The sequence below is a fragment of the Chenopodium album genome, chromosome 12, assembly GCF_948465745.1.
Source record: "Chenopodium album chromosome 12, dcCheAlbu1.1, whole genome shotgun sequence".
Lineage (NCBI taxonomy): Eukaryota > Viridiplantae > Streptophyta > Magnoliopsida > Caryophyllales > Amaranthaceae > Chenopodium > Chenopodium album.
The window spans coordinates 18,101,880-18,116,101 of NC_137845.1; the positions used below are offsets into that span (position 1 = coordinate 18,101,880).

Below are 14,222 nucleotides of genomic sequence, written 5' to 3' on the forward strand. Positions count from 1 at the left end.
CACCCCACCCATGGTATAAAAAAAAGTTTACCACCACACTTTCTCTCTCCTATATGTATTAATTATACAATTAATTTAATTATAATTATATTTTATTTTATTATTGGAAATAACTAATTAATGTTTGTAATGTTAATTAAATAAAATAAGCAATTTAGGTAGTAAAAAGTGAATTCGAATAATTATATAAATTTATATCAATATGGGTGTTTATGTGTAGGTCTTGAAAAATTATGAACAATGATAATTTTTCCATAATTATTTATTTTATAATTTTTTCTTAAAATGCAATTGAAAAAAAAAAATATAAAAGATACATGATAACCAGACCACATAGCGTGACCTGATTGATTTATATTACACGGGGACTAAAGCAAATGTTTACCATGGGATGGTATATACCATTCCATAGTATACTTTTACACCACCATTATAATAAAAATTATCATATATTAGATGAATATTTACATCGTGGTATAAAATTATACCACGAGTGTTGATGCTCTAATGGAACAATGGATAATATCACGACAAGAACAATCGATAATATCACGACAAAAAGTCATACACATAAACATCCAATTATCTAAAGCAAGTCTTTATACGTGACTGCTTCCATAACCTTCTACCTGCTTTTCCCCCTTTTTCTCATTTTCTCTATCTTATCCCATTTATTTCTCAGATTTCATTGGATTTCTTTGACAATTATACAGATACACTACCCAATTAGGGTTGCTTTTCTAACACCCAAATCATACATTTTCTAGCCTCTTTCATGCTCTAATCATAATCAAAATCCCACCTAAAAACCCACCAAAAACCCACAAAAATCATGCCAAATTCTCCCTCAAATCATCACACAAACCCAGAAAATCCCCAAATTCCAAACACCCAGAAACGTCTCTGTGATTTTTGCTCAGAATCAGTAGCACTAATCTACTGCAGAGCAGATTCTGCAAAGCTATGTTTATCTTGTGACAGAGAAGTTCATTCAACCAACCAATTATTCACAAAACACACTCGATTTCAGCTTTGTGATGCTTGTGATTCATCCCCTGCATCAATTTTCTGTCATACTGAACATTCTGTGTTGTGTCAGAACTGTGATTTTGAGCGCCATAGCCGCCATGGAAGCTCCCTTGACCATGACAGAAGGCCTCTTGAAGGGTTTAGTGGATGCCCTTGTGTTTCTGAGCTTTCTGTTGCAATTGGGTTTGAAGGGTTTGATTCCAAGTCTTTGATTTTGGGTGGTGAAAGTGGTGTTGATAAGGGTTTTAATGGGGGTTTATTTGATGGGTTAGATGAGGGAAATGATGGGTTTTCTGATTTGTTTGTTTGGGATGTTCCTACTATGGTTAGTCTTGATGATTTGATTGTTTCTACTGATAAAAGTCATAGTTTTCAAGCAACGGTGGTGCCTCCTTTGCCTAAGGTTCGTGTTTTCTCTTTGATTGATTGATTTCGGATATTGTTTAGACCTTTTTTGTTGGGTTTATGGAGTGATATTTTGTTCAATTGCTGTTTCTCTTGGTTTGTGCATGTTGATTTCATGAACTTTATTGGTTGAATATGTGATTAATGCATGAACTTTTTGGATTTGTTTGATGTTTGCTATATGTTGTTGATTCATACTTATAATAGTTGTTCCATTTTTGTGAATGTAATTATATGAGGTTATTAGGAGCACAGCCTTCAAAACCCTTGGTAGGTCTAGCCTTTAACCAATAAATCTGCATGCGCCTTGACCGAACACTGACTCTTTGATAGGTTTTGTTTGGAATTTGGTTAGCCTTCAACCAGTAAGGAAGTGTACATAGACCAAACCCGTACGCCTTGATAGGTTTTGTTAACAAGACTTTAATCAATTATGGCGCTTACACCTAAATCATGTGCCCCTTGATAGGTTTATTTGGTTTGCAGGTTAATGAAGTATGCCAATGGTTTAATTGTCTTGTTTCAAGTTATAATTGGTGTGCTAATTATATCAGGTTTGGATTAGTGTGCATTAGTTAGTGGTGTGTTTTATAGATTAGGAATCTGTTGGTTGAAAGACATTATAAAACTACTCATCATATTAACTAGGGAGTGATTATTTGATATATATATTACAATTAATTCATTGGGAGAGATAATTATATCATGTTGAGCACTTGAGCATCGAAGAAAAAATGGTTGGATGGGCTATATGAAACATATGGGTTGTCCTTATGATTTAGGTGGTGTTGTGAAGCTCTTAATTTGATTAGAAAATCTCTTTTATCTGGCAGGATAGGAACTTATCTTGTGGGCAGCACAAGCATGAGATTCTTCATCAGCTTCGTGCATTAGCTAAGTTGGAGCCTAGTATAAAGCAAGATGTGAACCCCCTTTATATGCACCAGTTTGTTGCTGATGAAGATGAGAGAGACTCCATGTTACAGCATAAGATTCAAGCTCACCAACGCGATGAAGAACACTCCACATTTCAAGGGAATGAGGTATAACCAACTTCTGAAATTGTCATCTGCTAACAATTTCTGCTGCCACTCTATTGTATGTTATATGACATTTCAATTATGGCATTCTGTATCCTAGCTTCTTGGAGTAAGAGAGGCAGATAATATTGGCCACTCAGTCAGTGTCTAAATTTAGATGCTAAAAGCATTCTGTAGAGCTTCTATGCTCTCATCAACATCTATATCACCCAGCGCAGCTACATTTTCTGTCTCCGTGTTACTTCATGATAGATAAGAAACACATACAGATAGTTTATTTAGATTACAAATCTCTTAATGCTGATTACCAAAAACTGGTAATGTTTGTGGACCTTTTTAGTCTCTTTATATGAGCAATCATGTCCTGGGCTCCTGTCTGTATGACTAATATGAGGGACCCAACTAATAGGATTTGGGACCGCAACATTTTTTCATCTCTAAGGAAAAACCTTGCTCCATGCCTCCATTGCTTTGTAATCTTCAAAATTACTCTTATATTTCTATTTTAAATTTGTAGATGCTTCACTTTTCAAGTAGTAAAAAAATCATTTATTATCGTCGAGGAGACTGAAATTTGTAGATGCATTTTACATAAGTTTTCCATTTTTTCGTGCCAGAGACTTTCTTAAAGACAGATTGAGTTTCCTTTCATTATGCTACAGCCCATTGAATGTCGGATCATGAGTAACATGCCATGTAGTTTAGAATCAAGTCACTGCAGCTGTGAATAATTTTGTGTATTTTTTTTTTATAATGTAAAAATTTAATAATTGTTATACAATACTAGTATAAATGTGGGTTGAAATAAGTCAACCTTTTTGGGCTTGCTTTTCATGGACATGCAATTTAAAGAAAGTTGATGTAAGTAAACTTAATTTTAAGTTGGGGATATCTGCATCGTTCTACGGTCTGTCAGCTATCTCAGTTAGTTTGGACCTTCCAATTCCGTGCCAGCGGCAGGAGCAATACTTTGTCATTGTTTTTGCTGCTTTGGCATGATACGAGTCGCTAACTTAATATGTACAGGTATCTTAAATCTTGAAACTTCTCCAGTCATGCTAAAGTTAAGTACTGCATTCTGTGATCTGTCAAATATTGGAGAACATAGTCAAGGAGAGGTGAAGAATGTGAGGCGCCGCACTACAACCTGAATTGATGAAGGCATTATAGATGCTTCAGTGTGTTAACCTCATCTCTCATTGTTTGTAATGAATCTTCACTTTTTTATTTCGAGCACTTGATTCAACCTAATAATATAGAATTTCATTGTCTGTGATGTGATTTCAAATAGTTTTTCTTAGAAATTCTCCAAAGAAAATCAAATATCAACAAAGCATCGGTATCAGTATGTGTCAACATTCTTAATTCGCTGCCATAGTTAGTAAAAAGCTCCATATTATTATGTACAGAAACTAAAAAAATAGTCAAAGCAATTAAGCAAGCTGGCAAACATTTTTTTTTTCTCTGTTCTGAGTGATTATCTGAAATTAGCACCTGTTGATGAAATATTGATTGATGCATGATTTGACAAATGTGATGGGTGATCCTCTAGCTCTCTTCTTATACAGGCAAACCCATATAATTGGTGCTATGACACAGGTGAAGATGTCAATGACATATATTTTTCCTCTGCCTTGTCGGGAAGCCATAATGAAGATAGTGTTCCAAATCCGGGTACACCTTCGGGCATGTGTAGCAGTGCAAATCTCATCACTACTGGATGTAATTCACAGAATCCCATCAAAAATGAATCAGTCGGAATCCCTCAGAATGTTTCCTCACGTGAAATTACTAGTGTAGATCGGGATACTGCATTATCACGATACAAAGAAAAGAAGAGGACTAGGAGGTAATATCTTAAGTATTGCCCTTTGATTTTCTTGAGTCAAAATTTGTGTATGTTCAGAGAAATTTTTTTATGGTGGGTTGATGATTAATTTAATCTCAATAATCTACTCTCAAGCCTTACTAATTAAAACTGAGAAAATGTGAATGTGTGAGATATTTTGTCGTTGCCTCCTTGGCTAAAAAGGTTTTGTTTTCTTCCCATTCATTCTATTAGTTTAAACAATTTTCATGGTCATCTGGAAATAAAGTGGCTACAGCTTTTCATTGGTTCTCTTCACCATTTTTCAATCAAAAGTTGTATATACACTAAAGGAATAATTAACAAGAATATCCCGAACTATTGATGGTCTTCTCATTTTAATCCCAACTAAACTGTAACCTAGAATAATACTAACTAATGAGGTAGCCTTCTCAAAATAGTCTCATTTACCTGTAACCTTTTTAACCAGTAATTTTTACTCGTATTTTTTTGGTCATTTACTCACTCTTCCTCCCTTTTCTCTCCTCTCTCCACCTCAATTGACCACCACCAGCCCATTACTTACTCACTAACTCATCCAGCCTAACCCAACTACCCCACTTAATCACCCCCACCAGGCACCCAACCTAACCCCACTGCACCACCGCACCCCTCGTATCTAACCACCTGCAAACCACCCCACACCTCCGGCCACCCACTTCCGCCATCCTACCCACAACTTAAAAAATATGAAAGGGGCGTCCATGGTGGAGTAAAGGGCATAGGATTACCCACAATAATTTTTTTTTTTTTTTTTTTTCATTTATAAAAAGAAGGGGTCCGTTCATGGTGGAGGAAAAGGCCAGGTGATGAAGTTGGGAATCTAACAAGGATAAAGGAGAGAAGATGATGTGGAATTATGCCATTATGGACAAGGATACGGTGGTGGTGCAGAGAGTTGGCTGGACAGTGAGGTGTTGGAGATGAGCAGCCAACGGCAGTGGAGGGAGTGGTCAGGTGGGGTGATGCGTGCTGGTGGGATTGACCAATCGGTTGATGCTCCATTTTTTTTTTCTTTTTTTTGGTATTTAAGAAAATTTAGCCTATAAGGAGTTGACACATCATAAATGACTGGTTAAATAAGTTAATAAACAAGTGAGATTATTTTGAGAAGGCTACCTCAATAGTTAGGATTATTTTAGGTTAAAGTTTAGATGGGATTAAAATGATTATTTTTGTTAATTATTCCTAAACTAAATATGGGGGACATATTTATGGATAAACGATGATGGTTATGGATGTAAATAGAAACATATTTTACTTCGACTACAATTATTTTATAGAAGCCTTACTAATTGAGATTGAAATATTTAGTTATGTTTGGAGAACATAGAATGAGTCAAAACTGGCAAAACTGTATGTGCTAGTTATATAATTTTACGTATTAATTACTCTGTATTTTCTTGATGATCAAGTGACATGGGATAGATGTATGTTTTATTGGGAAATGACATTTTATACGGAATGTAACCAACAGGTTTGAAAAGCATATCAGATATGAATCGAGAAAGCTTCAAGCAGAAAGTAGAGTAAGAATCAAAGGTCGCTTTGCTAAGGTAGATAACCGTACGAATCAGTCTTGAGACACGGTTGTGTAAGAGTCAAAGAAAGCTCCAGCCCAAGTACCTCGGGTTGTTGCCATTGAAATAAGTCATTTTTGCACCAGGCTGCGTTACAATCGGTCGTGCGTCCGTATAAGCTTCTGTAAACTACTGTAAAAGGTGCACAGTCTTGTAAATTTTTTTTGTTTGTATTATTCTATAAATGGTGTAGTGTTATTAGTGAGCTGCTGAAACTTGGTTAATTATTATGAACGTGATAATTCAGCTTTCCTGCTTTGATTTAAGAGGAAGAAAAATAAATAAAATGAAAATTGGGAAAGGATGGAAGTTTCAAGATTAGAATGCTTTATTTTTACTTTACTGGCACAATCTATTTCTACATTACCCTTGTGAATTGGCGCAATCTATTATACGATTTTGCACAAATTGTAGTCCTGTATAGTGTATACCTGTGTTATATGCTTGACTTTTATCCTCGGCTCCTGCTAGTACGCCGTACAGATGATTTACAGCTCCTGGGCTCCTAGTAGTATGGTGAAATGTAAAATTCAGCTATTTTGCATACTGAACTCTACCTTGATATTTGCATATTGAAGTCTTCCAAGGAAGCATCCGGAAGCCAAATTAGCATGACTGGGATTTGAATCCACCCGCAGCTCAAAACCTCGATATATACTGAACGCTACTCCAAGGAAGCCTTTATAAGTAAAAATTAGCTGAAACTATACTGTGAGATTTGAATCGAACTGCAGATGGTAATATTTTGCACACTGAACTCTACACCATGGATGCATTTGGATGCCAAATTAGCGAGTCTGCAACTGTATTTGTAAATCCACCCGCAGATCAAAACCTCAATAATTTGTTTCATGAATTAGTTTTCGAAAAACCAAGCATTGGTCAGGTTTTTGACTCATCTACGATTTTATACTCAAGTCAGTTAAATACAGCTTACGTGAATGCACTAAGTTGGACTTGGATTTGGATGAATAACTGGTAAAAGTTTAATAGCCCAAGAACAAGAAATTGAGAGCTGGTTCATCAGATCAAGTATGGGCATCTGTCTAGTGTCTATTACGAGTATTTCTATTACGGAATACCTCTGTTTAATTTAAATGCAACAATTTGATCAATGTATGAGAGTGGCGGATCCAGAATTCTCATATACTATAAGCACAATGAAATTTTTATACATTTTAATCATGAATTGGGCGAAAAGTAGGGATCAAAAAGAAACTTCAAAGTAAACATATGATTATACATTTATACACTTACAATAATTCCCAAGGAATCAAGGATATTGACTTTATGCTAACATCACCGATTGCCACTAAGTTAGAGTGTCTTTAATATTATCTAGTTGCATCAAATTATAAATATAATGAGGGATGTACACTTGCATATCCTTAATTATAGTTGTATCCACCATGATCTTATAATTTTGACCATTAATAACACTTTGATAGATTTGTAAGACGAATATAATCTTAATTGTTTAAAGTGTTACTCTTATCAAATACGGACATTTTTTAAGTGTTATACTTCTATTTTTACAAACTTTTCATTTTAATATTATCTCTCTTTTTCAATATTCCCCATTGAAACCCGGTACTCTTTTTTTTATTCTCGTATTTCTTTCCGTTTCACATCCCTTACTTTTCAATAAAATATAAACTCCCTTATCTTTTCTTATACATTTTTAATACGTCAATTACCTCACTTGCAATTTTTTATATTAAAGTCAATTGATTCGCCTATGTATTGGTCAAAGCATAACACTACTTTCATTATAATTACATGTCGTTTAATTTATCATCAATAACTACTAATAGCATCTTTAATGTTAATTAAATGAATAAATGGTTTTTGCACATGTTTTATACTTTGTCTATTTATTATGATATTTGATTTCACCAATACCTTTTCTTTAATAATTTTGTACTCATAGTATTTTTTTTTTTAATTTATTATTTATTGGATTTTAGCTGATTTAGAAAAATAAAAACATGAAAATAGACAATTTAGATGGAAGATATTGAATTGAAAAGGTGCATGAAAACATATAAATATGAATGTCCAAAAAATCTACAATTAAAAAAAAAGAAAAAAAAGGACTTCGTACGTAGTACGAGTATATAAAATTGAAGCAATAAATAACACACGTGGTGTTGTGTACTTTATCAAGTGCAACACATTAGCATTTTTTGTCATTTTTCCTCCTTCTTCCTCCTTCCTTCAATCCCAACATCACCATCCATCTTCATCATACAAACACCATTTTCGACATCACTATTCCTGATAACACCATTTCATCTTCTTCATCTCTACCGACACTAACACCACCATTTAATCATTTATGTCGCCGCAAAATTTAACGAAAACCCTAAGAAAAATGATAAATTAAAGGGCATAGTTAACCCAAAAGGATTGGTAAGCTTTCCCTCTTCTATTGAAACTTAGCTTTCAACCATTGAAGAGAAGCTGAAATTTCTCCATTACAATATTTCCTCAAAGCACAAAACACAAGAATAATCTATAGGCATTTTATTTACAAAATTGTCATTTACCATTTTTTTCTTAAGTCTAAAATGACGAGTTTTGGAGGCTAGGGCCGCGATTCTTTAACAACAATCCTTCGAAACTTGTCATTTTAGTAGGCGAGTTAGAAAGAAAACATTCTTCAACACGAACCGATGCAAGCTTTGCTCCACCAAATGGCAATGCAAATACCATCAAGATGTGGTATATGATATGAAAATTTGTCAAAAATAAGCCAATCTTTACATGATTAACTCAAAATAAGTTAAAATTTTAATAACTAAAAATAAGTCAACCTTTATATGATATCCTTCGATAATGATATGAGTTATGACATGTTGGCTTTAGAGTTAACCGGTTGTTTAGGTTAGTATGCAACGTGTTATAATATAATTAGTTCATTTTTAATTTAAATTATTTTTTTAAATTTTTTGTTCTTTAAAATCCCTATCCCCCAATTACTTATTTAAATTATTTTCTTAATTCTTTACTGATTCCTCACACGTCACACTGTTGAACAACCGACAAATGCTGGCGTTTAGGGATAGGAAGTGAAAAGGGTTCAGCCGGTGTTCTAGGGGAAGGGATGGTGGGCTGGCGGGAGTGCAAAGAAAGAAAAGGATCGAGCTGTTTGGGTACTGGTTTGAAGAAGGGGGTTCAGTGGGATTTTTCTTTTTGTATAATTGTTTTTACTAATAACTGAAATAAATAATTTTTAATTAAAAAATGTGAAAGAAAGTGACCTATTTGATAGGTTGTAGGTCATTTGACTTGTTTAAAGTTAATACCTTTTTAAAATTAAACTTATTCTGAATTAATTGAAAAATTGACCTATTTCGAGCTAACCGCATAAAGGTTGGCTTATTTTTGACAAGTTTTTCATATGATTACATCATGGATGTTGTGCCATGGTATAAAATGTCGCTTCTAGCTTTTCCATATCATGTTACAATAATTTTACACCATTGATATAATAGGCTAATTTAAAATATTAATTATACGAGTAGCACTTTAATTTCATCCATGCATAATTAGAACACAATATTGTTTTATTTAAGTATATATAACCAACATTACATTACAACTTGAGAAAAAAGAAAAACCGTTTAGACAACAGAATTCCAACACTCAGAAGATCAACATAAGAAGACATATCAATATAACATGACACATACATAAAATGATAAACTACGTACGTACAACACCATGCAATGATAATACGTACAACACCATGCAACGATAATATCGTACGTTGTAAGATCGTACTTACTGATACATATTTATATTATATGCTCCAAGCTAAGATAGATATAGCTTAGGAGTAACTTGAATTGTTTAGCTAGTTGCATGTACCGGAAAACTTTCCGTTGCAGCTTAAGCCGGGGCAACAATGGTCAAACATACTGCAAGAGCCCCCCTTTCCAGGACACGGTAGACCATAGACATGATCCAGTCCATCGTCGATCGAATTTGCATACGGTTCCCTTACAACACTGGTTATCATAAGGGTCGCAAGAAGCGTGGCGCGGCAAACAACTGAGGTTATTTTCATATTTAACCCCTTCAAGCAGTATGTTTGAAATCAAGATGGATTTCTGTTTCTCCGACTGCTCAGAAATAAGTTCATTCCAAGCACGAGAAGCCACACAAGTGTCAACCATTATGGTTATAATGGCAAGTATAAGCAAGAGAAGAACCTTGCTTCCTACCCATTTCTTCATCTTTTATTTAGTTTTTGTTTTGTTGAGTGGTTTAATTTTAGTGTAAACTGTAAAGGAATTATTGAATTGTGTGTTTTGAAGAGGAGAAGAGTGTCCTCTTTTATAGGCCATCCATGCATACATTATGGATAAGATATGCTGGAATTCTTGAAATTACATTCAAGATAATTAAGAAAATACGGACTAGCTAGGTACTCCATCCACTAATTCTATGCACTATATTGAGACTTTGGCACTATTCATATACTCGTAATTGACTTTGACAAACATCAATAATATATAGTACTTGTTGGAATCCTCTTATTGAATAATTTTTGTATATTAAATGTTTTTAAGCTTCATTAATTGATAATGAAAGATATTATTAGTCAAATTTTTGCGTTGGCACATAACCCCAGTTAAATAGGAGAAGTACAATTATATTGTATTTTTGATTGAACTGATTTTGTTTTATAGAACTTATTTTATTTTGTCTTAACTATTTTATTTTATTTGAACTTAATTAATTTATCTAATTTGATTTTTTCTAAACTTATTAGAGTATACTTATTTTGTTTTGTCTTTGTTATTTTTTTTTTCATAGGAATTAAAGGTAGTAAAGGGAGTGTGAAATATTCTTAAAAGTAAGATTATTATATATTGAAAAAAATGACATTATCGATGTATGTAGCGAAACATTGAATACACTTCGTTCGTATACAGGAAAGGTGAAAAAAAAAATCTAATTGCACAAAAATTTGAAGAAATATAGCAATACGACATGTAGGATATATTGAGGGTCTAGAGCATGAAGGGAATGACCTTCCGCCTCAAGCTGAGCTTAGGGCTCGGATGCTAGTCGATCTTTCCTTACCATTGATCCCGGGCTGCTTTATTCCATTGGAGGGAGATCGAGTTATTTGGGTGTACTTGAGATATGAGGGGGTTTTCAGGTTTTGCAAGTCATGTGGTCGAGTAGGGCATTCAACTTCTCGCTGCCCCCTTCACGCAATGGTAGCAAGGAGGAGGGTGCGGAGGCGGCTTGACGAAGTTCAAGCTGATGGTGTGAGAGTGTTGTATGGGCCGGCGGAATATCCATACTACACTAATCACATTCGGGGTTTACCGGATTGGTACCGGTTTAGAAACACAAGTGTAGATTTGCTGCATGTAGAGGCACCAAATGTTTCTCCATTGAATAGGAGAGTACCAAGAGAAAGCTTTGATTTTGAAGAGGGTTACCCGTGTGATGGGAATTTTTCATCTTCGGATAGTGATGACAGCAACCATTATCATACAGTTGAGGAAGAACTCTCAAGTGACGAGTTGGAAGTGGCTGATATAGATGTCGACCCGGTGAGGTCGGACTTGATGTTTTCACCAGGGAGAAGATTGGGGTTGAGAGGGGATCCATATGCTGAATTTGTGTCAAGGAGACAGCCAAATCCAAGTGTGGGTGCTACGCCTTATGTGCGGAGGGAGCGACCTCTAGTGATTGGAGATGCTGCTCCAAATGCTAGACGCATTTTGGATCTTGACAGGAGCACACGATCTGGTAAGGAGGTAGACCCTCCACTGGCGGCTGATGTTCCTCCGCCACCTCGTCACTTCTTTGCTGGGTCAAGATTCAAGTTGGGCGAGTCCTCTACGGCCCAACATAATCAGCAACAGAGGGTGGAGGTCCGGGAACTTTGTTTCATGCATTGCGGATCTCCGAATGGGCCACTACTCCATCTAATTTCGACAGAAATGGGCCGGGTTTTCTAGGAAGGGGTAATGGGAACAATCTGGCTGCTGCAATCCCGCAAGTTGAGGTGGAAAATTCGTCTATTATGGCTACTAAGCGGGAATATGAAGAGCAACTTGGTGATGATGAGTACGGTTGTATCATGGAGGCAAGCACTATTTTATCTCTTGGAATTCGCAATGCTAGGCGGAGGGAAATTCAACTTATCCATCAAAATGTTAGGAGTACTACTCCTTTTTTGAGGCTATCTCCGGCCGACTTGAGAGGGTTACCGAATCTACCACTCACGGAGTTTGATCCACCCAACACTCCGGTATCACCTAACACTCCTTTCTCACATATTAGTTCTTTCAACTTCACGGATTTGTTTAACTTTGATGATAGCGCTGACACAAAGAAGAGGATTAGGGAGGCGGTGGGGCATAAGCCGCTTTCATGTGATGGAGATTCGGTCCGCTATAGTGAGACGGACTATGAATGGGTGGAACGCAAGAGGCTTAAAAGGCTTCACAGATGGTCCGAGAAGGGTGGGTTTAGCATTTGGCTCAAGGATAGTAATGGGGTGAACAGGTTTTCTTCTAAGGCAATTTCGGATCCGGATATGGCTCGTGAGTTTGGGGTAGAAATTGATGAGGATATCAAGAAGCGGGTAGGCAACAAGAGGCACCAAGGGTTTTCTTCCTCATCTTCCGAATCATGTAAGAGGCAAAAGAGTGAAGAGGTGACTTCGACTTTTAGGGAGATAAGGGATGACATGGACATCGATTTGCAATTGTCCATTCTTGAGTCTATGAGGGTTTCGTCAAAGGGTAAGGAGGCTGTACCAGATCAGCCCCCAAAAGAGTTATGAAGGTTGTGGCGTGGAATTGTAGGGGTCTAAATGATCCACACTCCCTTACAATTCCCTACCTAGTGTGGCTCTACCGTTCTAAATTACCTTTATTTATGTTTGTCTCAGAAACTAAAATGGCTTTTGTTGAAGCAGCTTCAGTTTTAGGTGTTTTGGCTCCTACATCCACTTTTGGTTGGGATTCGGAAGGGAGTAGTGGGGGGTTGCTAGTTTTAAGTTGGTCAAATGATGTAGTGGATTGCTTGTACTCTTCCAAAAATTTTATCCTTTGTAAGATCATTGAATCTAATGGAAGTTCTAAGTATGTACTTTTTCTTTATGGCGAGCCTCAAGTAGAAAATAGGAATTTAATTTGGGAACAACTCCAATGGTTATTGAATGAGTTCAAAAATGTGTTAGTCATAGGAGATTTCAATCAAATAGAAAGTGGCAGTGATAAGTTAGGGGGTTCAGTTTTAATTAGAGGGCTTGATGCCTTTCTTGATTGGAGGTTTAGCAGTAATGTCTCGGAAGTGCCATTCTCCGGGCCTCGGTTTACTTGGAGCAACAAACGGGATGGTAATGGCCTAATTCTAGAAAGGCTAGATAGAGCTTATATCACGGAGGATTGGTTCCATCATTCCCCGGAGGGAAAGTTAGTTCATGAACCAATCATTTGCTCGGATCATGCAGCTATTACCTATCACTCTACAGCTAGAGAGGCCATCTCATATAGGCCTTATCAACTGGAAAATTGGTGCCTTAATTTCCCGGAAGTCAAGACAATAGTGGAAACAGAATGGAAGGAAATTGTCCAGGGATCCTCGATGTATCAGCTTTCAAGGAAACTTGAGAAAGTAAGGACCAAGCTTCAGTACTGGTGCTTGGAGAATAAAAAGACTTTGGGGATTAACTGGAGGAAGCTGACTAAGGATCTACATGGCACAGCTTCGGATATTAGGTCAATCCAGGATGGGGACAACTATATTCAACAGGTAAACCTTATTGTGCCAGAAAGCCAACTATGCTTCAGTTTCTGGAAGCAACGCATGAAGGCAAATTGGGTTAAGTTTGGGGATCTTCCTACCCCTACAATGTACAGGAAGGTCAAGCAACGTCAAGCAATCAATGAAACCTGACTTTGAAAAATGAGAATGATGTCTGGGTGGAGGGGCATAAAGGGGTAGAAGAGGTGATTCTTGCAGCAATTAAAGGAGTTTTCAACCCGGTTTATTCAGAAAGTCATAGGGAGGAGATTGATCTCCTTCTTTGACAGCTTGACATTCCACAAATTTCAAATGAGGAAAAGTTGGGCCTAGATAGGCCTTTTACTGCTGCAGAAATTAAAAAGGCATTGTTTAGTATGCACTGCTCAAAGTCGCCAGGGCCGGATGGGTTCACGGCTAATTTCTTTCAGACCTATTGGGAAGGAGTAGGGGATCTAGTAGTGGATAGTGTGCAGCAATTCTTGAGAACAGGAAACATGTTAAAAGAATGGAATCAGT

The 14,222-nt window shown here is 36.3% G+C and overlaps 1 protein-coding gene across 1 annotated transcript; it reads left to right on the plus strand.

The window, feature by feature from the left end:
- Positions 1-626: 626 nt before the first annotated feature.
- Positions 627-6,222, plus strand: LOC145570436 (zinc finger protein CONSTANS-LIKE 13-like). Its single transcript, XM_081629508.1, has 4 exons — positions 627-1,432; positions 2,268-2,477; positions 4,043-4,323; positions 5,819-6,222. Exons 1-4 carry the CDS (start codon positions 833-835, stop codon positions 5,922-5,924), a joined length of 1,197 nt encoding a protein of 398 aa, XP_081485634.1. The 5' UTR covers positions 627-832; the 3' UTR covers positions 5,925-6,222.
- Positions 6,223-14,222: the final 8,000 nt, after the last annotated feature.

What these genes read in the sequence shown, in the direction of transcription:
- LOC145570436 (XM_081629508.1), top strand. Translation starts at nt 833, where the DNA reads ATGCCAAATTCTCCCTCAAATCATCACACAAACCCAGAAAATCCCCAA. An exon ending in CCACATTTCAAGGGAATGAG is followed by an intron (nt 2,478 to 4,042) that starts GTATAACCAACT and finishes CTTCTTATACAG; the next exon opens with GCAAACCCATATAATTGGTG. An exon ending in GAAAAGAAGAGGACTAGGAG is followed by an intron (nt 4,324 to 5,818) that starts GTAATATCTTAA and finishes TGTAACCAACAG; the next exon opens with GTTTGAAAAGCATATCAGAT.